This window comes from Phalangium opilio, unplaced genomic scaffold (genome assembly GCF_054372755.1).
Source record: "Phalangium opilio isolate 3A_F unplaced genomic scaffold, DU_Popi_V2 ptg000070l_1, whole genome shotgun sequence".
In the NCBI taxonomy this organism is placed as follows: domain Eukaryota; kingdom Metazoa; phylum Arthropoda; class Arachnida; order Opiliones; family Phalangiidae; genus Phalangium; species Phalangium opilio.
The window spans coordinates 15,669,545-15,694,479 of NW_028324182.1; the positions used below are offsets into that span (position 1 = coordinate 15,669,545).

Consider the following 24,935-nt stretch of genomic DNA (forward strand, 5'->3'; position numbering starts at 1 on the left):
ATAATGGTTACCTATCGCTCTCCATCCTCCTCCCTCAGCATCCCTAAATCCTTTACTGATCCATACTCCCCACCGATTTGATATTGGCAAAATCGAGGACTTTATCAAAAGCATAAGTTAAAAGCCGAATCGCCTCTCGGAGTCCGAAACGTTATAAATCATGAAATCTTTTTTCATTCATTCATTTCACACTTTTAGAAGAAAAAAAGTGCTAGAAAAAGATGAGGGAGAGAAGCTAGTTCTGTCTTTCCATCGTGGCACGCGCGATCTTTACTTTTTTTCAACGTTTCACCAAAAACGAAATGAAATATTTTTCACAGTGAGAAAAACGGATCGGTTTCAGAAACGAGAAAATTTAAATTTTTCCTATAGATGAGGAGTTAGGATAAAAAAATCCTGCTAAAGGCTTAAAAAAAGGGGGGCATTGCGATAAATGTTTTTTGGAAAGAAGCTAAGTCTAAAGGTTCACGATTGAAGAAGGAAAACTAACCTAGCAGAGGATGAAGTTAAAAGATAGGGAGTTGGTTGCGGAATAAGAAAAATTTCCCCAGAAAAAAATCCTTTTAAGGTTTTTTTCTACATGAAAATTTAATAGAGATTTCAGTCAATAAACTAGTCATTCGAATGTAAATTATTCATTCTAATGGTTCTAAGACGTTCATGAAAAAAGAGTTATCGCATTTTCTTTGACATTCGGTATACGATCCAGCTAGGGGTATTAAAAAGAAAAACGCTTTTAAAGCCATTTTAAAAGCTTCAAGGAAGATTGAATTCGTTAAATTCCACACGAATATGCACGAGACCGTGTTACCAAGAAAGAATTTGAGATTTTACTGGAGTAAACTCAAGAGAAAATCTCTACCTCAATATTCATCAGTGTACGAAATCAATTCCCCGGTAACGGTATAGAAAAACCTTATTAAAACGAATCCCGGGACTTTCTACACAGTAAAAAATTATGGTTTATATTTAATCCCCACATGGTTTGGTCAAGTTTGTCAGAAAATCAATCCATCAGTGGTTTACTTTTAGACCCTTATAGGATTTGGTGACCTAAGATTTAAACCGCGAATGGTTTAAATGAAGAAAGTTTTTGTTTTGTATCAATCCCTCAGTGGTTTAGTTTCAAACCCTTATGGGTTTTGGTTACATAACGTTTAACCCGTAATGGCGTAAATTAAGAACATTTGGATTTTTCCCATCCATCAGTCGGTATAGTTTTAGACCGTTTTTGTTATTGGTAATCTCAGATTTAAACCGCAAATGGTTTAAATTAAGAACGTTTCAGGTTTGTATCAATACCTCAGTGGTTTAGGTTTAGTCCCTTAATGATTTTGGTGGCCAAATATTTAAACCGCGAATGGTTTAATTTAAGAACGTTTTTGTTCTGTATCAATCCCTCAGTGGCTTAGATTCAAGCCCTTATGGGTTTTGGTTACATATCGTTTAACCCGTAATGGCGTAAATTAAGAACATTTGGATTTTTCCCATCCATCAGTCGGTATAGTTTTAAACCGTTTTTGTTATTGGTAACCCCAGATTTAAACCACAAATGGTTTAAATTAAGAACGTTTCAGGTTTGTATCAATACCTCAGTGGTTTAGGTTTAGTTCCTTAATGATTTTGGTGGCCAAATATTTAAACCGTTAATGGTTTAATTTAAGAACATATTTGGTGTATTTCTGGATCATTAAGGATCTTGTATTTGTTCCTAAATTAGTTTGACTAATAGATTTTCTAAACTTATCCCAAAACACTTCATCCAAAATAATTAAGCCTTTTCATTGAAATAACGAATTTTGTAGTAATTGAAATCAACATTTATTTTTGACATGTTTTGATAAGTCTTTTGACCTGCGCTGGACACTTTGTAAAGGTAAACTCTAAGTAGCACAATTCAATAAAACAAAGAGTTTTAAACAATTCGGCGGGGTATTGTATGTTAAAAATCCAGTAACTGGCAATGAGCGTTGTTATTGCAACTTGAAATGAAGAAGCCTCAGCAACTTTGATTCTATCGATGTACAACTCATAATTTGAGTCAGATAAAATTTTGTTTCCCGAGTAAATAAGAACAGGCACTTTTGGATACCTGCTTGTGTCACCCTTAGGGAAAAAAAACTTTTCATGGTTTTCTTTAAACCGGACTGGAACTAGCAGGATTGAATGATATCTTTTCAAACCTAACAAATGATAAAATATAATTAAAACATTTTTTATTACTTTATCTTGGCATTATTATTATTGTTATTATGAAATAATTTTCAAAATATTTAAAACAGAATATTACTTTGCATGGTCTCAGCGTTCTCTTCCTTTTTTAATTCAGTTAAGATTTCTGCTTTCAAATTGGTCCCTTCTTTCTTTGCCATGACCCAAATTTTTTCAGAGTATTTTATAAGCGTTTCATCCAGTTTTTCAATAATTGAAACTTTTGTGACCCGCTTGAATTCCATTGAAATCTTTACGAGAAAAATATTAGTATACTATAGCATTGATTTTACAAATGTTTAATTTAATACTTGTCGAGCGTCCGCAAGCGCCGGGTATGTCTGCAAAACCATATCCACAGCTTCAGATTTCAAATCTTGCCTCCGATGAGAAAACGTTTTATCCATTTTGGTATCTATAACTTCCCAGTCAATTTCTTTTTTTTTCATTTCATTGACCATCACTAATTTGTGAGCTTTAATGCTGTCCTCATCCTCGAAACTTTCCATATCATCAACCTACAAAGGCAATTAATTAGTTTAAAACTATTGAATAATAATTTATACTGGGCATAAAGAGATTATTTTTATTGACTTCTTATCATATAGGAAGAAATCAAACTCCTATGATTGTATTATTTTGACAGTTAAAATGAACTCGATAAAAATATCTCTTCAGGACAGACAGTGCTTGATTATAAACATATACTACCTCAACTCTTTCGATAGATACTATGGTGTCGATTTCTGAAGGAGTTGCGTTCTTATGCTGAATGTTTTTATAGGACTGCTTTCCATATTTTTTTCTGTTATCATCCACAATCTTAAAATTTGTTAAATTTTGCCTAAAATTTTTAAATTTTGAACGCAACGACTGGTACCACATTTCCTGTTAAGTAATTTCAAAAAAATTAGTATCCCTTTAAAACTATGCAATTTGAAGAATTTATTGAAAAAACAAAGGCGGAAGAAATATCTCCAAAGCTTTACTGTAATCCGACTCATACCCCAGTGTCGAGGTGCGTTTCCCAATGCATTAAGTGAAGAAAATAAGACCCGCCCCATGCTCCGAATCAGTTTGGGATCTATGACATGCGCTAAACTTCGGGGGCTAAGACGCGCGCTATATATCTATTCAGTCTTAAATTTTTAATAAATTCCTGGTAATATATATATATTTTTGTTCCATTATTTCGTCGAGCTAGGGTCACAATAATATGTACATAGTTATATAAAATTTGTGTCTGAGGGTTATATATTTATATAAATCAAGATACTGCATAAACTGATGTTTACAGCTCAGAGCGAATTAGAAATATGGCTGTATTGGTATCTTGAATAACTTGTGAAATATAATGTAGGTAGGTTATGTAAAAACAGCACTTTTTAATTCTATCCAAGGCCTCTAACAATAGAGTAGTGTCGGTTGAGAGGGGAGTAGACTGTGTATCTCTCCCTCTAGGCACGCTTTTGTAAGAGGGGATACTGTACGCGCCTGGTAGGGGGGATGACACTGAGCTAAGAGATAGAAGGGTATGAAGTTTGCATACTTAGAGCTGACATTACTCTATTCACCATAACTTTATAATATATGTTCCCATATAATATAACTGCAGTCTTACTGAGAGCTACTTCGACAATGTTGGGATCAGGTCTTATAAACTTACGGTGTAACCTTCATAAAAACGTAAATATACATACATATCCTTCTCCGGGTAGGGTTTTTAAGTGAGGGTATTTCATTATCAATTTCTCTGCAACGATTTTGTGATGTGGATACCTAAAACGGATATTATTTTTAGATGTGTAGAGTTTTTTCAGTGATTTAGTTCCAAAAACGTGTTTATAATTTCTCTTTGCTGAGTCTATGGCCTATCTTCTTAGATTGCCCCCTTGGTCGGCAAAAAGTCTGCCAGCTTCAGTCAGCCTCTATGTTAAAAATCGAGGAGTAAAAACGCCGCTAGTTCCAAATGTTGCCGCCAGATGCATACTAGCGGCAACATTTGAAACTCCACGTTTTTTTAACGTAGAGGCTGACTGTAGTTGGCATTCCTTCTCCCGACCAAGGAGGAAATCGCAGTCGGCCATGCTGAGGCAGCCTCACAAATAGGTCTGACAACACTGGGGATATGCCACACCCCCTTATGCATAAATTAAATACTTACAACCCATATCTCTTGATTAAATCGCTGAACAAAATCTTTAGAAGTTCTTTGTTCACAGTTATTTTTTCGCGAGAACTAAGATCCTTGTATTTTTCCTCAGAAATGAAAATATCTGGCAAATCCGGAAGAGTGTATGTTAAAGCAAACGTGGTTCTAGAACAACTTCCGATGCCTTCTTTAAGATTATCCGCTACCCTAAAATTATTAAAAATTCAATATATGACCACCCACTGCCTAAGGTAGGCTGTGACGTTTCGCCTAGGCCCTGACCTCTCAACTGAAATGGCTATATAATGGAGGAAACAAGGAGAGTCGACTAGACCGTTTTCGTGTAAGCGCCGGGACACTGCCATTTTGGCACCAAAATACTAACACTAGCGGCCTCGGGTTCTTCTCATACGGAAAAAAACATGATGGCAGCGCCCAGGGTTTATGCTCTTCTTTTCAATAACTAAGCCTTGGACTTGAACAACGTAGCATACTACTATAATTTAGCAGACGCTTTTTTCCGTATGGTTGCCAGGGGGAGCTTTCATCGACCCTCTAAAATCAGTTACCTTAGCGATGTTATAGAGTCGACTATCCTTGCTTTTATCCATGGCTATAATTATCTCTCCCGTTAATAAGATACTTACCAGGCAATTAACTCTGGTTCCTTTAGAATTTCGTCATTATTTATCTGTTTTCAGTTTTAAGATTAATCCAAAAAGTAATCCTTTTGAATCGCCGGAAGTTAGGCTTATCTCGGTATTCATGGAGGTGCAGTAAAGGGAAAAAGTTATCAGTCGTCTGCTATAATGTTTAAAACTCCATTCATTACTTTTGTAGCAGACGACTGATGATTTTTTTCCCGTTACTCCCCTCCATGAATCCTGACATAAGCCTAACTTCCGACGATAGGGAATAAGGTGGATTGCGAAACATACTATTTCTTCATGTGTTGTACAAGGTTCATCTGCATCTGGGTTATTTTCACCACAGTTTACCCTTTTTTCTCCTGGAAATTCGGGGCTTTCATTCTGTCGTTTTTTCTGTATTTAATCATAGTTAATCAATATTCTTATATTATTTTAAATAAAAACTAGGGAGCATAACACCAAAAATAAGGGAATAATTCTAGATTACCGAGCTCATCGACTTTATTTTCAATAGGCCTTAAAAAAAACTTTAAAAATTTCTAACGGTTAAGCCAGTAAGATTGCTGGGAAAAGACAACAGCATCTGATTGGTTCCTACAAGCGCGTTCGGCGAGTTTAAGCTCCCACCAAGGAGGATAGGGGAGGAGGGGAATAGTTGAGGGTTTTCGAGACCGAGCCGTACCCCCTACCCGTGTTGGAAGGGCAGCTAAAATGGGGGGGGGGAAATCGGCGGAAAAATGGCGGATGATAGTTTGACTTAGGGACGATTCGCCTTTTTCCGCCGATTTTTACCCCATTTTAGGCTGTAGGGGGTACAGTTCGGTCTCGAAAACCCTCAACTATTCCCCTCCTCCAGTGTAAATACGGACGATAAATTAAAACGCCAGAGATAAGGAAATATTATTAAGGTAGTTAACAAACTGAACTCAACCTAACTGACTTCCCCGTTTCATACCCCCGTTGAACGAAACTTGAACGACCATCTTGTTTTATTTATTTTAGGGTATATTTAAAAAGGGGGGGGGGGGTTGGGGTTTTTGGATCTCTCACTAAACCAATATTCCCCCCCCCCCCACAAGGCCCAGAACCATTGATAAATATGTATAGAGTAGTGGCAGTAGAGAGGGTAGAGAGGGAAATAAACAGTATATCCCTCTCTCTGGAAATTGAGCTAAGTGATAGAAGGGTATGACGTTGACTACGTCGAACTGCCATTAGTCTAATGAATTTCTTTACCTTTAAAACAACTTTCACTTTCGTCTTGTTTTTCAATATACTATTTTGTTCGAGATCCACATGCTCCTCAAACTCCTCATCATAAACCTAGTAATTAGTGCGTCATTTTAAAAAAAATTGGAAGACCTTAATAAAGGGAGTATGAAATGCCCAAACAAGTTGATTTTATTTTATTTAGAATGTTAAAATAGGTTTGAAAACATTAGTAAATTAACCAAAACATTTCCATACATTTTTTTGTCGATTTTCAAAGTTGCCGACATTAGGCTTAGAATAATTAAACCCTTTTTACTTTGCATTTTCAAGTAAAGTCTGAGCAAAGCTCTCATTGCACAACTTTAAGCAACGTTAAATTAGTTTAACAATGGCTTATGAGACCGGCAGTCAGATATAGCTTTAAATATTGTGCTGCGTAAAAATTCGACTTTTTTCCCCGATAAAAACTCCAAATCGTGTTTTTTCCCCTGTTTTTGCTTTAGTCAAATATTATATTTCTACTGGGAGGCTCGTTATCTTACTGGCAGAAATAAATCACTGCTGATCAGCCATTGCTAAAAATACCATTGTCAGATAAGGCTTATCGAGAATGTAAACTCGGATTTCGGAGTACAAAAAGGCACCTAAAAGTGACGTCAGTTCTTTCTTTATTGGTCGGTTACATTCGCGAAAAAAATTCTCAACGAAAAAATAGCGCAAAAATAGAAATGGTACCAGAGATGGAGGATTCATACCATTTGCACAAGGAGACCAAGCATCTTAAAGTGTAAAATAGCAGACGATTTTACACTCTAAGTCGCTTGGACTCCTTGTGCTAATGGTAGGAATCCTCCATGTAAACTATGTATAAACTACTTTATAACCATTTCTTGAGACAATTTTCGCCTTTGATAGTGCTCAAATAAATTCGTGTAATCCGTAATCAGTGTAAAGGGAATGTGGGTGATTAGCCTCTTAAATTAATTTAGGGTCATTTAGGCCTAATATCGGCGACTTTGAAAATCGATTAAAAATTAACGATTTGGTTTTCTTAACGTTTCCAACCCTATTTTGTCATTCTAAATAAAATGAGTTTGTTTAAACACTTCAAGCTCCCTTTTAAGATGAGGCAATATAGTATTTATAAAATATTCAAATCTAACGATACCTGATAAATTATGTCGGGTCCTACGAAGTCCTGCAATGTTTCATCACTTTTAAGGTGATCCAAAAAGGATGAATACGTATCATCTTTAATTTTTATTTTCTTCCTTCGTTCGTCAAAGCACAACAATAACGATATTGCATTTACGTCCATATTAATTAAAAGGAATCCTAAAGGGTCTTCTTTATAAAATGATCCACGAGGATTATATTCACCGAAAATCCTAATTTAAATTACCGAAATTTAAAATTATCCAGTATACCGCGGGAGGCCTAGATAGTACTGTGTAAATCAAATAAGTTAAAGCCGATTTGTACCGGGAGTAGTTCTTTCACGGTGCATTCAATCTGTTGAAAATTTTCCAGTAAAACTGATGGAAATGTACATAAAAGAAAAAATATAGGGTTGGCATTTCTATAGAGCGCACAGAGAAAAACAGAATTTGAACATGAACGCTGGATCTCTAAAGGGACTGGTAAACGGAATAGATTTTTCTCTATAGCACGTTTGCTTTGTAAAAAAATAAAAAAAAAACGGGTACGGCCAAGGTCGTTTAAATTTCTTTTCAATAGGTTTATTCAGAATCACAAAAGACCGAATGGCCTTGAGTGTTCCCAAATTCACAACCCCCATCCCTTCCCCCGACGCTATGCTAGAGAGGACTCGGTTTGTACAGTGGAAGGCGGGCGTTTTCCGGTCCCTTTAGAGATCCAGCGTTCATGATTTGAATGAAAGGACAGGTTGAAGTTCGAGCAAACAGAAGATACCCTTTATATTTTATAATCCTACCAGTTTAGCTGGACCACCCCTATAAATATAAAGAAAAGAAAAAAAACCTGTACACCCCTTTACCCGAGGTAGCTCAATGCAGCTTATCTCTATAGAAATAGCCAACCGAGCTTACTCGTATATGACCGAGAAAAAGGTCACTTGAAACTTGGACAATTTTTAAGAAAATAAACACACACAATGATTGAAGGTGAAGGGGAATTTACCTTTTTTGGAAATGAAAGACTTATCGCGGTTGACTTTAAGAAAATGCCTTACATGAGACCTTACATTTAGTTATGATATTGTATAGTAGAAACATCACTGCCAAGTGATAAAAGAAAGGAATTTTTTTGGGTGTCGAAAACCGATTTGTCCTGTAAAATTTTACATGTTACATTTTCGGATATTTAGTTAATTTTTTATGAAAGCGCGTATGGCGTCATCCAGTTTATACAGTTGTGTTAGGTGTACGTTTTTCGCGAAAACTTTTGGAATTCTATTAACTCATATGTTAAATAAGCATTCTCACGATCGTAATTTTAGTATTGTTTGTGGACTAGATAATTGCGGGAGATCTTTCACTAAGATCAAACCTTATCACCGACACGTTCGTTATAAACATAAAAACCATCTACTTGATTCTACAAGAAGAACGCTACCAATCCCCTGTGATATTCAACAACCGGAAAATACGGTACATTTTGAAAATGAGCTCGATGGTAATGAAAATTACGCAACTTGTGAAGAGAAAAATAAAGGAGAATTTAAACCACCCGAAATTCGAGAAACGTTACTAAAAATTATCCTTAAATATCGAGAATGCCATAATCTTCCTCGAACCGTGGTGCAATCACTTGCTAATGACCTTCTAATATTTTGTGAACAAATTCTATCGGCAAATAAGGATAATGTACTAACCGTAATACGCTCAAAAAACATCAAGATAGAAGAAACAGAGCTATTTTCGAAAAATATAGAAGTTGCATCCGCGTTTGAAAGCCTTAATTCAAACTACAAAATTAATGATTTGTGCAAGTCCAACTATGGCCTAATAGAGCCTATACAATTCACCTTTAAAGAATCGTTGGTCAAGGAAGAAAAATGTTACTTTCATTATATTCCAATTGCTAAAGTGCTGCAAAAACTGTATTCTTCAGATCTCCAGGTGCAAAAACACGTAGAACTGGCTAAAATTCCAAATCAGTGTGTTGGGCATTTTCTTCAGGGTGAAATTTCCACAAGTATTATCGAGAAGAATTCTAATTTCTCATTAAATACACTTCAACTGCAATTATATCTCGACGAATTCGAAATATTAAATCCTCTTGGCTCAAAACGAGGGAAATTGAAAATTATGGGATGTTATTTTTCAGTTTTGAACTTGGACCCAAAATATAGGTCTAAATTAAGTGATATAAATTTGGTTTTTTTGGCAAAGTCGGTAGACATCGACGACTATGGTTGGCAAGAAGTTCTTGAGCCTGTCATTTATGATTTGAATCTTTTGGCGAGTGACGGAATCTACATCGAAAATCAAGGCGTATCTTTAACGGCTACTGTTTCAATAATTTCTGGAGATAATTTAGGTCTTCACAAACTCGCTGGATTTAACGCGTGTTTTAGTTCAGGACGGATATGCAGATTTTGCATGATAACTAGGGAAAAAATTTCAACTCATGTGAAAGAGAACCAGCTTCAGTTGCGAACATTAGATCGTCACGTGTACCATTTAAAAAGTATAGCGAGAGATCCAAGTGAAAGGTCATTATACGGTGTTAGGTGCGAAAGTGAACTTTTGAAAATCAAGGGGTTCGACCTTACACAACAATTGCCCCCTGATGCGATGCACGATCTCAAAGAGGGCATTATGCCAAAAATACTGAAACACATTCTAAACTATATTTTAAGCAATTCACATTTAACAGTCGAGAAACTAAACGAGATTATAAAAAATTTTCGATTTGGAAAAACGGAATCCAGTCGCCCTGAGACTCAAATTAGAACGGCGATTTTGGGAAAAGGACATTTAAAGGGTTCCGCGAGTGAAATATTTTGTTTGTTCCGACTTCTCCCATTTATGCTATATGAATACTTGCCAAAGGAAAATGATTCGCATTGGAATCTTTATCTTAACCTTAGGGAAATAGTAGAATACGTCTACGCTACACATTTACATGTAGATTTTTTTCAAAAACTACAAAACCTTATAGAATTTTTTTTAAATTCAGTATCTACTATAATTGGAAGTGAAATTATGACGCCGAAATTTCACTATCTAATTCATTATCCCAAAGCGTTTAAAAAATATGGGCCCCTTAAAACCATTTCATGTCTACGTTTTGAAAGCAAGCACAGCTACTTTAAGAAAATTGCTAAGGCGTCTAATAATTGTATAAATATAACTAAAACTTTGACTTCGCGACACCAATATTTACAGTGTTATAATATGCTAGACGAACAGCCCAATGGCATTCAAAGCTCAGCGGCGGGAAAGTTTATTTCGAAAGACTCATTACCTGCCCATTTAAAACAAATTTTAAGTGACGACATTCCTGACAATATTTATTCATACTCTTACGCATCTTTTGAAAATGTATATTATTCAACGAATTGTTTTATGGTTTCTAAAATAGAAAGAAATGTTGTTAAATCTTTTTTTAAAATTAAGTACATTTTCTATTTAAATATGTCATTAATAATGGCATGCACGATATACGACGTTGTAAGTTTTGACAAACGTATGCATGCCTACGCAGTGAATGAAGTGCCTGACAAATGGGAAATCCTCAAGGCTGGAGAAGAAAAACAATACGAACTGTTAGACGCTTATGAAATAGATAAGAATTGTTATATCGCACTAAGGTCGAAACCTGTAAGCTAGGGACATTTTTTCAAACTGACGATACTTTTCGATGTTGAATCTAGCTGTCAAAATTAACATTAAATTAAAAACGATTGCTAAATAAATTTTTTTTTCAATTTGTGTTAATTTTTATGAGATTTCTACAACTCAATATGAATAGATGGAGCGTTTCAGTTCCCCTTTAAATTCGCTGAAAATGTTGTTTTATAGGATGTATGCTTGAGGGTAAAATGAAGATGGACATAGGGGCCCAAAGCGAGGGACCAGCCACTCAGCGTACTCGGTGTACACGCTACACCTTTGCCTATACAAAAGAGATTACGAGTAAAGAGTAATCAATGTACACGGTGTCCGAAAGTGATAAGCCTCTCGGTCGAAAGCAAGTTTATGTTTTATTTAATACGGCATCGTAAGGAGATAAGCAGAGACGGTAAGGGGTGGAAAGGGGGCAGGAAACGACGTCACAGTGGAAAATCCTATTTAGAAATCAATTTTGAATTTGGGTAATAGTTTAATATTTTAATTTTTGAAACTAATTTTCAGTTATGTATACAAAAAAGAACAGAATAATAAATTTTTCCATAATTTTATCCTTTTCTACTGGAAACCTTTCTTCTCTTAAGTCAATTCCCAGAAAACAAATTTTTCCCCTTGAACGACCATAGAATAACCATTACCCCATGGTGGTTCAATGGAAAGACCATGGGCCTATGGGATTAAGATCAGGAGGCCGAGGGGCCATTCAATCAGCATAATCGGTGAACACGGTATACCTTTCATTGAACAAAAGTGATTACGCGTAATCTTTAAAAGCCCTAACCTTGACTGTGCTAAAATAATTATGCGTGATCTGTAATTGGTGTATAGGAAATCTTAGAATGATAATCCCCTCGCCCACATTGAACCAAAGAATATAAATGCTTTTAACTTTTTGATAAAACTCCCTCTGGGTTCATGGCCCTGTGTATGGTATCAGGTTTCCCCTCTACTTTGGTGCAACTGGCCCTAACACAATCACAATATCTTGTGCTTTGTAACTTTGAACAATATAAATGGGAAACCGATTTCCGAGAATCAGTACTACTTTTATCCACGTTGTAAGCCAAAGGTCGGCTTTAACAAAGAGAGTATAGGGGAGGAGTGGAAGCTCCCCCGCTCCACAAGGCTAAATTACAATGTTGCCCCTAAATTATACTAGTGGTACGAGGGAGTTTCCGGCTCAGTCGCGCTACCTACGATACCATTTAATGCCTCTAACGGAAATGCCTCGGTACTGCGCATTGAAGATGCGCGGTAGAAAAGAGCATCAAGATTTTCCCCTCTTTCCACTCCTCCCCTATACTCTCTTTGGTTTTAAATAACATGGTTATACGAAGTGATTTTTTTACAGAAATGCCATCTATCGTCACTATTATAAAAGTTAAATAATATAATTATAATTGCAATTGTAATAATTATATTAATTTTGATATATACAAGTTCGTACATAGCGTACAAAAGAACACGAAAATATAAATATTTTTAAATATAATATAAAATAAATAATATCAACAGCAAGTCTCTTAGCGCCATCAACGGCGAAGTGTGATTACAAATATTTGCCTAGATATGGCGGGCGCCATTTCTGAAAACTATAATGACTTGGCAGTACTACGTCATGCAAAGTCACGCTACCTTCCACTCATGGTAAAAAAACATACCAAGATGGCGGCCAGGGGTGTGGCTAAAATAGCTTCTATTCTGCAAAATTAGCATACCAGCATGACGACATGGGGTGGAGCTAAGCCCGAACTGCCAAGTCCCTATTGTTTGTCATTAACACTAAGCAAACGAAAAAAAGCCCTCGCTTAAGCAATTTCTCACAGGCTATCTCGAAATTTCTTTAAACTCTACAATTAAAAATAAAAATGCCCTTAAAAGTGTAAATTCATACCATTTACGGTATTGATAGTTTTTAATACCATAAATGGTATGCTAGATAAACCCAAAAACCATTATGGGTCGCTGGAAAAGGTAAAATTCTCGTTTAAACCATTTGCGTGTGGTATTCAAACCCTTAATGGTATCTTCATAATGTTTATACCCTTTGTAAACCATATGGAAACCATTATTTTTTACAGTGTACAGTATATAAAATAAAATAATTCGTATAATCCCCGTTAATACTACGGAAGCCGGGGATGAAGTGGCGAATTTGAAAAGAGCCATTTACTAACTAGCTAAATTACTCAATTTAAGCTTTCATTTATTAACGTGGGACTCGCGAACATTTGAGAGTTTCTAAAACGGAAGCTGTAATAAGTTTCAGTATACCTGCATCCTAGAAGGCGCGTGCCAAAGTTAAACTCGCGAAGAAGGAGAGGGGGGAGATGAAGGGGGGAAAGGAGTTTTTGATCCCTTTGATAAATCTACTCCCAAAAACTTGACACTTCTCGCCTGTTTAAGCCGAAAAAGTGAGCTAATGCGTTTTAAATGAGCGAAGGGTAGGATATATGATGAAGTATAAAATGAAAAAAATGAACACCTCCCCTCCCCTCCCCTCTTCGCTAGCTACAAGCGCTCCTTGTTATTGGCCATTAGCATTTTGTAGTTAAAAGGCCCCTAAAGCGTTATCGTACACGTATCTATAGGTTTTATTCCACACCCGCACTTGGGCTGGCTAAAGGCTTTACCGTGAATTAATTCAAATCAAATATGAATAATGATCAAATGTATAGGTTTATACCAGGGAGGAGTGCATGCGTTATCATTTTTCTTTCACCCAAAAACCATTCCCCCCCCCTCTACGCTACAGGGAAGGGTTTACACTAAATTCATGATTTTACTTTTAAAAGCTAGGTTTGATACATGTATGTACATACCTAAATTAGATCCTTGGATCGAATAACCTTTTAGAAAAGAAGGGTAAAGTGAGGAGGAAGGGAACAAAATTAATAAAAAGAGTGGAGTGTTATGTTTATATACGCGACCCATGAAGGGTGCGACGCTTAAAGAAGGTGCAGGGTCAATTTGAGTGACGGCTTAGTAGGCTACGTGAATAGCAATAACATTAAACGATGTTAATCAAAAAATGTGTCAAATGGGGTTCAAGGGAGTAGGGACTATGCGGTAATGGTGACTGGTTATCATAACCGATATACACGTATATTATATATTTATAAGCATTTTAAAACTTCCGCCCTAAACCCTTTGTCAAGATGGGCGACTATTCAAAATATTTACTGACGCAATCAATCAATACATGGACTTTTGCCAATTCAAATAATTTACGAATGGGAAACAGTAACTATAACTATACTTATCGAGAAACGTAACCCCGAGGTCAAACACCAAGGCTATTCCTTCCCCCAAGAATTGCTTGCCCTTTAAATGAAGTGATTTTCTTAAAACTTTGACAAGGTCATATACTGTCCATCTTGATTAGGGAACTCGCATGCCTTTCGCAATCCCCGTGTACTTTTATATAGAAGACTTTATTAAAATGTCCGAGTGTACTTTGCCAACACTACAGGATGGGGGGATGTACGTACTATAGAAGAGAGAGAGCCAATTGACTCTTCTTGATGGCAAGGGCTTTTTGAAGGGTCACCTATATGCGTAATACGTCGTTCGGCACGTGCCCTGGGAGCGTATTTTTAAAACCAACTCAATATATTCCTAGCTTTTCCAGAGAGAAAAGTCGATACACTCTCTCGTTCGATCATCTAACCCAAAATTCTGCTCTCTCTTTCTCCCCCTTCATCTTCTCTTTCCGTTATAGCTCTGCCTTCTCCAAATGAATATCTGTTATAACAGAGAAGTAGAAGCCCCGTTCCTACCTGTCATTCATCGCCCCGCACCGGCCGGTATGCAAACCCTACGCAGAAGTTAATTTTGTAGAAGTATCAAATTTCTTTAGTCTTCAAATCCGTTTAAAAGTTCTCTTTTTGGTCAAAGTTTAATTTAATTTGTTAAGACTATAGTGCTAGTGTTTCAAACAGTTCTGTTAGGGTCAGATTAAGAAGGGGACCAAGGACGGCCTCAATGAGGGATCGAGACTTCCTTCCCCCCCTTAAAGTTGGGGCGCTTACAACCTTTGACCTTTGTCGCATAATCGCTCAATCAGTCCCAAAACAAATTTCAAGGAGCGGAAAAGAAACTATGATACTTCCAATGCTAAACTTCTGGTAGTTCTGTTATGGGCGAAAAGCGGCTGGTTAATTGGCGCCCGAATTAGGGAACAAGCGAGTTCTGTTCCAGCAGGGTTTATGTCCATCAAACTAAGACTTAACGCGATTTCCCGGTAGGAAATTAAGGCGGAAAACGTAACCAGAAGGGGGGAAAACAAAGGGGAGAGTAAAAAATGAATTGATTTAACGTTAAAAATGGTAAGATGGTGGAGCAGATGTTACTAGTTGCTCATTAATTCGAAGCTGCAGTTCTTATAAGTACGTATAATATCCGAGAGGTTTTCAAGGAGGCCCTAAGGAAACTAATACAGCTTCGACCAAAGAAGGCCATCTCGTGGGATGACCCGCCATCGTCCTGAAAAGGGGAGGAAAGGGGAAGGGGGTTGTTCCCGTCTTAAATAAGTATTAAGTCGGGCAGCAGTCGGGCGGGAATGAAAAAATATGGTCAACCCACGCTCCTTCAATTCGCTTTTGGACCCCAAAATCTCGTTAAAAAGCGAACAGCGTGAGCAGGTTGTCCTTCTTTCAGGTGATTACGGCAATATATATAAATTTCCCCCCTCCCTCCATCCATGTACCTTCTTATCCATAATCCCACTCCCCCGAATGTTTATAAGTTTTCACTAAGCCTGAAAGTCACGCAAAATCCCCCAAAGAAGGATGAAAAACACATTTCATAATCCTCCACATGTTTTCATGTTTTTCAAGAAAAACTTTCGTTATTAAAAATGTTCTTATATAGTTAACAGATTAAAATTATCTTAATTCAACACACGATACGGCGTGAGTTCCTTATATTTTTAAACAGCTGATATACTATTTGAGTGGCTTGCTTTAGTACTTACTTAGGGAGGGATTTGATTGCAAACCAAGCCGCTCAAATACTAACATTGATTGATGACAACGATGTATTTAAAATTGATTGACTTTTTACCAATAATTAAAAGATAAGGCTAATTTGATTTTAGATTTGGAATTTTATGCAAAAAAAGGCAAGTAATTTTATAAGGGGGCGTTCACCGTATCGTGTTACATCTTAAGCCTAAATTCAAATTTGTCAATAAAGATATTTGATATAAATAAAATTGATAAAAATGAGTACATACATTGCAATAAAGTGTAGATTGAGGCGAAAAACGTCCAAAGGGTTATTCTAAACCTCATCTTGAAGATGTTGCCTAATTTATGTCTGATATCTCGCTACAGGAGCATCCGAGATTATGTTTTAACTTTTTTTCTTTCGCTCAACGCGATGACGTAAAGATCGATATTAATCGAAGAAATCCGAACGATAATTATTCACGATAATCGCGCGCGTTGATATTTAGACGAAAAAAACACTTGTCATATTTAGGCGATAACAGTAATCACACTTTCGGGTATTAAATTCTGTTGTTAAAAACCTTTGGTTTATAAATAGAGATGATTTAAAATTTTTGAAAAATAAAAGCGAGAAAATTTCGTCAAACGTCAAAAAAGAAAAAAAAAATGAAGAAAGAAAAATAAAATTAAAAGCAATTTTAATCGAATCGCTAGCGGTCAAATCGATTTATCGCGCGAAACAACACGGAAAAGCGTTTTCTTTAAATTCTGTTTTGGTTAAAATCGTATTTTCCTTAAAATTAACACCGTATAATTAAAAGAAAACTGTCCGGAATTTCACCACACGATTCCCGAATTAATATTAATTAAACTTTTCAATTACAGTTGGCTTAAGGCCGCCACTAACACCGCACTAGTAGCTGACCGTTCGCGACAGGACGCGATAATAGCGTCGGGGGCAACGAGATATCGTGAAGGGTCAATTAAAAGGTAAAAAGTGGGTGGAGATTCGTGGCACACTAATAAAAAAACGCCGTCGTCTCCTGGCCGCCGCTGCACGCACGCTTACAAACGCGAACGAAGATCGGGAAGAAAAGATCGGCTTGGAAGAAGTCCAAGTGCGCCGCGTTCGCCGGTTAGGATGGCTTCTGGCGAGAGTCGAACCCCTGCCTGTTTCGCCAAACGAGAAAGATCTTTCCAACCCCCACTATTTCAGGCGCGGAGAACGCGGAGACCTCTAGCCGCCAGCGAGCGAACCCCAAACTACTCTCTCTCGAGTCTCAAAACCTACCCAAACAAGAACTACAGACTACACCAACCCAGTAGGTTGACAGTGGAAATACTAAATTCGGAAAGATTCCGATGGAAAAAGAGAAACAAACCTTCATCTCCCCATCGTTATACACTATTCAAGTCAATACTCCTCAATTCGTAATTAACTGTATCCTAGATTACACCGAACTACATTATTTTCGAAATTTCTTACTTAAATTATAATTTAGCTATATTCTCGAATCACTGGGTCTCTTTATCAAAGTCAACTTGACGCGGAAAAACTGTCTTGAGGTTTATATTCAAAGCTATGGCTAAAGAAAGATTGCAATCTTATCACTGATGGAATATTCTTTCATAGAGGGGACAGACATAAGTTTGCTTTCCTAAAGTTTTCTCTATAGAAGAAGAAGAAGAAGATCTCCCCCATAGTCTTTTTAGTGCCCGTGAAAGTTTTCAGTTTTATATTTTTGGCTTCAGCATCTTCGAAGGGGTCTTTTAAGGCAGACATCACCGTGATTTTGCCCTGGTTGTTTTTCTTGTTTCTTTTTTTCAAAACAGTGCGAAAAGCTCAGCTCGCAGTTTATATTTTCAGAGGGGGTTTTAACAGTCGTAAAAACTAAATTTTATCGTTATTCGTAAGGTTCCGCGTTAGGCCTAGCTACTCTCTGAAATTCCCTTCCCAAAGAGGCCAGAGCGAGTTATACATGGCCAACTTTAATACGCTTTTTTAGAACTGCGGAGGTTTATATAGTATAAAAAGAACGGCGTATTTTTATCAGGAACTCTTTTCTGGTCCCTACGCCACGCTCTTTCCCCTCTTGCTTTATCTAAAATGAATCGAAAATCCTGTAGGAGCAAACGTTTTTTTTAGGCTAGGAACGAATTTATCCTCTCTCTCTCTTCTCCTATTCCAACATCCTATTCTTTAGTTCCGGAGAAATAACTAAATTTAGTTTAGAGCCAGACTTTGCATAGGATTAGGCTAAAAAGGTCTATAACTAATTCGGACACGTTTTGATTTTAGTCTTGCCGGGGAAAAATCAAATTTTCTTGCTCCCTAAAAGGTGGAGTGAATCTTGAACTTGCATTTTTGGAAATGGAGCAAATTGCCAAGTCAAAAACAGTACCTTCAAAATCACCTTAAGTTAAACGCTTTCCCAATAAAAATATATTATTTTTAAAAAGTCAAAAATTGGCGTTTTTTCGAAACATAAATTGCACTTCAAAGAAGTCACCCACTTTTTATAACTCGGTCTAAAAACTTCAATCAATATCTTGAAAGTAAACAGGCCATTAGGCATTAAGTACATAAAGAGAAATCATACAAAAAAAGCCTGGTTTTCCAACATAACACTTTCCCTTTCTAAATTCGCCTGCCATTGGCTACCTCAACCGAGCGGAAACCATAATTTTTAGTACTATTTTCCTTTTTTTTTTCTCCTAACTCGATTTATTGGACACAAGCTTCGATAAACATTCCTGTTAATGACTCTGGTTCGGCGCGCGCCGAGCAAAAACGGGCCAAGTTCTTTGACCTTATCCTTCACATAAATTCTTAAAATCGAAAGTATTAAACCCGAAAAACGGAATTAATTTTTTTTCCTCCAAAAACTTCTATATATCCCTTCTGTCTTTGGGCAGGTGATTTTTATAACTGAAGAATAATAATAAAATTTTCATTTCCTAGACTTAGATAATGCGTTATTCAAAGTGTAGAGTGTGGATACGTCGGTGCCTCTCAGCGCCGGAAGTAAATCAAACTGATATTGTCAAGGAAACTAAAACGTGGAAAACCTTCTTTAACGAGGTAAATATTACTTTGTGGATATTCCAATAAGTTTGGGTGCTTTTAAAGTATTTAATTATGGTTTATCTTGCCGAAATTTGTATGGGTATTCTTTGAAATTACCTGATATCATGGGTACATTTGTTCTTGATTTTTTTGGGCATATTAAAAACCAATAGAAGCTTTCACAACTTCGAATTAATCTGTTTCGTTATCCAATTCAATCCAAATCTGGACGGTCTCCATGAGAAGGTTGATAAGTTATATCGCTACCTTCTGCTAGACTTAATTGAGATGGGGATAGGTTGTGGGGGCCTGATTGTTAACGACTGAGCTTTAACTAGCTGCGGCATTAATAAGAAACCGGTATTATCCCAAACGGTTTTGGCTTTACCCTTTAAATTATCCCCTTTTTCATTCATTATAAATCTTACTGCCACAGTTTTAAGAAGTTCGACGATAAAAAAAACTAAGCCCACGAAAGACCTTGAATTAATTTTTTTAAAAGCGAGGAGACCGATTCATTAAGTATTTTAAGATATTCCATATTCCAATTTTACTTTTTCTAGAAATTCGATAATGTGAGAACCAGACTGTATATATTAAATTATAATATAAGAAATAAATATCAATATAAACGAAACAGATATCGTAGTGTAATTTGTTTATGTCTGTCTTGGTACACGACATGAATCTTTAATTAAGTTATAATACTTTTCATTAAGAAATAAATCTAAGCCTATAATTTTGTAAATTACTTTCTCCCGTAACTAATAAGTGATATTGTTTTTTTTTATGAGAATAAACCTGTTAGAGTGTGTTTTTTTAGGGAATAAATCGAGGTTTGGGGCAGATGTTTATTGGTTTTTAAAAAAAGGACCAACTTATAATAAACATCTGCCCGAAGGAGGGCACCACGCTACGGAAATTCTATTCGAACTTTGTACGATATACTTTTTGACTTTTTACTAAGTCCGATAGCGACGCCAGAGGGCATTGCTTACGAACACCGTTTTGGTCCCCGATCGAAATTTTGAGAATGCATTGCGGCAAGCTCCGAACTACACCGGACGTTCTTCTCTCACTCTCTCTATCAGAGAAGCTGAGGAGCGGAGAAGAGATAAGACGTGTATATTAAACTCACGAATTAATACATCCACGTTTCATTTTCTTTAGAAATTTGATCTTAAATATCCGAGAGCAATTTTTAAAACAAGAGAAGAGCCATCGAATCTTGTTATGAAATAACCTCGTTTGGCCCGAAACAAAATACTTATTTTAACTCTTATTAAAAATTAGTTGAAGCCGGAAAGGCTATTCAAGATAGAGATATCTATTCTCAAAACCGGTTTATTGAAAGTTGAATAGCACGAAACTGGAGATGGAGGGATTGAATCTAGTGTTGTTAATAGAGTAAAAGTGGAAATAAAACTAGAATTGTAAGTTATCTTCTCAAAAGAATAAAGAGATTTGGGGAAGATGAAGTAAATCCGGCCTTTAACCCTATACTATTGATGGGATGTTTTTGAGAAGTGCTTTTAAAAAAATATATATTAAAATTTAGGTCAATCCCGTCTTGGGCAAAAAAAAAAACCATAAAAAAATTATAGTTTTTACGAAAACAAAATCACGAACGTATATTGCCTAGGTCTAATACCCAAAAGGATTTCGGGTTGTTTTTACGTGTTTTTTTTATAAAACTGGGAATACGAGGTCAAATTTATCATAAATAATGGAAAAAAAATGTAAAGAAAACTTAAATAAAATTGAAAATACAATAAATCCGGTAGTAACTTGATACAGAATATTTTTCTGCAAGATGTTTCAGATGTTTTACCTTTGAATTAAAGTTCAATATGAATTAATTTAGGAGTGGCGTAACAATTTGCGTGGTTGTTAGAATAAACATTACTTGGAATATAAATTCTTTTAAGAGAAACTAGTTGGAGAAACTTAAAAAAGTGGGTGTCTGGAACATAAAAGTGAGGTATACCAATTATCTCATGCACGGTGAAAACGGAGAAGAAAATAAAATAAATAAACAGCACTTTTAAATTAATATTTCGCGTTTTCAGATATTTGTTGTTGTCTATTATTGTCAAGGTTGTTTGACTAGTTTGTATAGTTTTAGTTTGTTAGAGGGTAGACAGACACTAAAGAGGTCGATAAAAATAAAGAACACACTATAAACAAGGTCCTGTCTTAAGAGAGATGATGGATTAGATAGACAGCAGACCAAATTTGGAGAAAACGTTTTGACAATTTTAAACTTTCTAAAGGGAGAGTGATCGGTTGACACAATGAAAATATTATAAACATTAATTAAACACCGCCTATCTAGTTACTGAAAAACAAAAACTGTAGTTTGAATTCCACCAGGTTTCAAGTAACTTATCAAGTGGTTTCACATTACCTTTAATCAAATATCGGACAGGAATCTATCTACCTTAATTAAATTAAAAATAAGACCGGTCGGTATTTTTTTAAAGTATAATTTATACGATCTGGCAAAGAAAACTCGAAGCGGTAAAGAACTCTATAAAGAATCTGCGAGGGTTGCGTTACACGTCTAAGAAGGCATAGCATCTTGAGACGAAGTATATAGGAGAAAAAAACACACTTCACCCTTATATCAGATTCCCTAATGAGGTTCGTGTGATGAAACTTAGAATTCCCCTCCCATCTAGGTTCTTTTTAATAAAACTCCAGAGAGGGAAATCTCCCATAGTAAAAGAAGATATCTCCAAGATTTATGAGGAAGATCAAGAAACGTGGTGTTGATCATTAAATCAGTCCCCGAAACTTTGCTGCCCCACAGAGTGGCTGCGGCGTATACATAGCTTCTAGTTTTTATCTTCAATTGAATCACCCACTCTTACTCTTTGCTTTGACCCTTTTATAGAAGCTTAAATTTTCCCAGGAAAGTCCCATTCATGAGTAGAAATGGAATACAAGTCACGTATGTACAGTCAGAATTAATTTTAAACCAATAAGGCAACAAATACGCTACCGACTATCAAGTATCGGGAATATTGATATGAAACTCATTTTAGCGATGATTAAGTGATTATGATTTAAATTCGTTAATTATTTTACATTTCCCTCCCTACAAATACTGTGTACTTTTGGGAAAATAATATAACTAGGGGATTGCTGGAAAATAAATCCCAAAATTTTCCACAAAACTATAAACTTCAAATCAAAACAAGCCGTTTTTCGCAAGTAAGCGCGCAATCCATAGCAACGACCATGAACAGTCGTGGGAAAATTACTTGATTTTATAGTTCGTAGGGTTTTAAGGGTTGGCATTATAATTTTATCACGAATTTGGCGCTATTTATGGACGAAAATATAAATCAAGATAACCTTGAACATTGCTCCCTTTCGGAAGTATTTGAACAATACCATAAATATGAGAGCCCATTTTAAAGAGGAATGCGATTTTTAAAATTCCGACACTTTGCTGACTAATGCGTGTCGAAATAGCAGCCCATAAATGATAAGCCGCACTTTGCTTTTTATAACCCATGGGTCAAGGGTCATTTTCGGTTCTAGTTATCAGAAAAAAGTTGCACTTACTTTACAAGGAATCGAAGACCATCCACGTCCACAATCCGTCCGAAAAAAACCCCAGGGAAGAGACTGACCTTTTAATCCTCATGCAGTCTGTGTGGCAACGATCGGTGTTTTTGATGTTTTCCATGATCCTGTAAAAGAGAGTGAGAAAATTAAGCTTAATGTATTTAAAGATTTTAACGAATAGGGAATTCTATTAGTGACCCAAGTTAATTTTTTCATCAGAAAAAAATATAAAAAATGGGACGCTCATAACTTATTCATAAATAAATAAAATCTCTCCTTTAACTAATTTCAATTTGTCTGGCGACTTGGGGGACCAAAAGATAAATGCATATCGCCTACGTAGAAACTCGGTTGAAGCCAATTACTTATTAATCTTTCCTCAGCATGGTGTTAAATTCACGCAGTGATACTTCATACGAATTCAATATACACCGTGGGTACTCTAACCACACTTCCGTTAATAAGGACGATCGTGTTAATATTAATTATTAAAACAGTTTTACTAATGAGACTTAGCTTCCTGACGAATTCTTTTAAAATTTACAGGCATTAATTTTTTAATTAATGAAAATCTTGCTTGGTTAAATAAAGTATAACTGTACACGGAGCGAGAGAGAGAGGGGAGGGGGTAAAGGTCAGATTGTACCCCGAGGGTGTATTCCCCCGTAATTTTTCTTATATAACAAGGGCAGGTCGCTATATAAAGCTCTAGGAAATGACTTTAAAGCTTTGAAGTATTCGCTATCATTAAATAACAATCGTTTTGGGTGTTAACTACGTGACGAAGTGGTCGAAACGCCCAGAGACAGGGTATTAAAAATATGAACTATTGGTGGTGCTATACCAGCCAGAGACCATCGGGGAAGTACTTGATAAGTTTTATTTTTAATTTATATCTCTTCCTACGCTCAAAAAACTGTCGAATTCCTTCTGTACGTGTCTCATATGGAAAGTAGTTGAAGTATATTAAACTAAAGATGTTATTGTATAGGAATAAATATGTCCTCATTATTCTTAAAACTCAATTTAAATATGGCAGCATTTGATAACTAAAGTTAATTATCTTTATGAAACTACTATTTTGGCACGCGTACATGATCTGTAATTCTTTGAAGTCACCTACAACATTAAAGAATTGCACCCTTACATTCCATTTTCAATTCAACTAACGTATTTATTTATGGGTGTACTTCCCCAATCTGTCAAAAACATTTTATTTTATTTTTTTTTCCTAAAATTTTGGAATTTTTAGAAATTCGTTTAGCTCACTGAAAATTTTTCAATTATTTCCATGTCATTCAAATAGTTGAAGTGCTTAATTTCCAATCGATTAAGTACCTACCAAGAGCCTCTAGATTATTTTTTTTTAAATTCTTAAATTTTACCCAATTACCTATTTTTTTCTAAGGGGTTATCGGTTGAGAGATTTTCGAAAATATGATTACAATACACTGAACGAATAGTTATTGCCTGATTAAAATATTTCGTGATTTTTCTTCTGTTAAAAATAGCTACATTGTTTGGCCTAGAGGCGTTTAGTTAAATAGAATTGTATTACAGTATTACATTACACGGTCATTAAATTAACAAGAGATAAAATAATATCTCGTTCAAGGTCGGTTCCATTCTTCACGACATTTGTAATTACGGCTAATTACAAGATATACAGTTTGACAAACACCAATTAAAGTAATTTGCCTAAAACTCTGTCAAAATTTAATATTTATGAGATGAACCGCGACTAATTGTTAAAATAATGATGTATTAAATACATTTAAATTCTGTTACTTAAAATCCATAAAATACCACGCAATCATCTCAAGACTAATCAACCCCGAATTTTAAATTATTTCATTATATTTTTTAATTTTAATTGGCAATGACTAAACTAACCACGTTTATGCTGGTCAAGCGGTTTAGACTAATGTAAACTAATCCAAACGGTCTACTTTATGTTCTTCGGGAAAGTTAAAAGTAGGTTAGAACTCAAGGGAGTAAAATACATTAGGGAAAATGTTTGAAATGCAATGGATATACACGCAAATTTGGCTAAGTGAACTTTATAAAGAAGCCCAAAACTCTTATCAAAAGATATCAAAACACTTGGACATTTCTATTTCGCCACGAGGATGAAGTGCACACCGGGAAAATTCAAAGATCTCTCTCGGGTTTATCAGTGGGCGAAAGAGTTCCCTTGGTCTTAGGACGAAAAACCTTTGGGCAGAAGCAGAAAATGGGTTGTACGCGTGGATCCAAAGAGACATCGATTTGTCAAAC

The 24,935-nt window shown here is 35.9% G+C and overlaps 2 protein-coding genes across 11 annotated transcripts in view; both read right to left on the reverse strand.

Moving 5' to 3' along the window:
• Nucleotides 1-22,674, reverse strand: part of LOC149661984 (nephrin-like) — a 168,474-nt gene extending 145,800 nt beyond the window's left edge. The window contains exon 1 of one of the 5 annotated variants that reach the window (XM_089843570.1): nt 22,656-22,674. Coding sequence is in view for 4 of the 5 variants with exons in the window: in XM_089843566.1 (XP_089699692.1) it covers nt 16,300-16,357 (58 nt within the window). In the remaining variant the exon portion in view is untranslated. Of the gene's footprint in view, nt 1-16,299; nt 17,226-22,655 lie in introns of those variants that run through there. The other 4 variants (XM_089843566.1, XM_089843568.1, XM_089843567.1 and 1 more) reach the window with 4 other exon arrangements.
• LOC149661986 (sterile alpha motif domain-containing protein 3-like) lies at nt 1,798-10,364 on the reverse strand. Of its 6 annotated transcripts, none has more exons than XM_089843563.1 (11): nt 7,394-10,364; nt 6,250-6,336; nt 5,302-5,406; nt 5,011-5,054; nt 4,376-4,570; nt 3,912-3,990; nt 2,920-3,099; nt 2,523-2,729; nt 2,291-2,462; nt 2,093-2,183; nt 1,798-2,014 (listed from the first exon to the last, which is right to left on the reverse strand). In XM_089843563.1, exons 1-11 carry the CDS (start codon nt 7,541-7,543, stop codon nt 1,822-1,824), a joined length of 1,503 nt encoding a protein of 500 aa, XP_089699689.1. In that variant the 5' UTR covers nt 7,544-10,364; the 3' UTR covers nt 1,798-1,821. The 6 variants fall into 6 exon arrangements, with proteins under 6 accessions (XP_089699689.1, XP_089699687.1, XP_089699686.1 ...); XM_089843561.1 differs by having other exon boundaries at nt 1,798-2,183; nt 7,394-7,613; nt 7,708-10,361; XM_089843560.1 differs by having other exon boundaries at nt 1,798-2,183; nt 7,394-7,560; nt 7,628-10,361.
• Nucleotides 22,675-24,935: the final 2,261 nt, after the last annotated feature.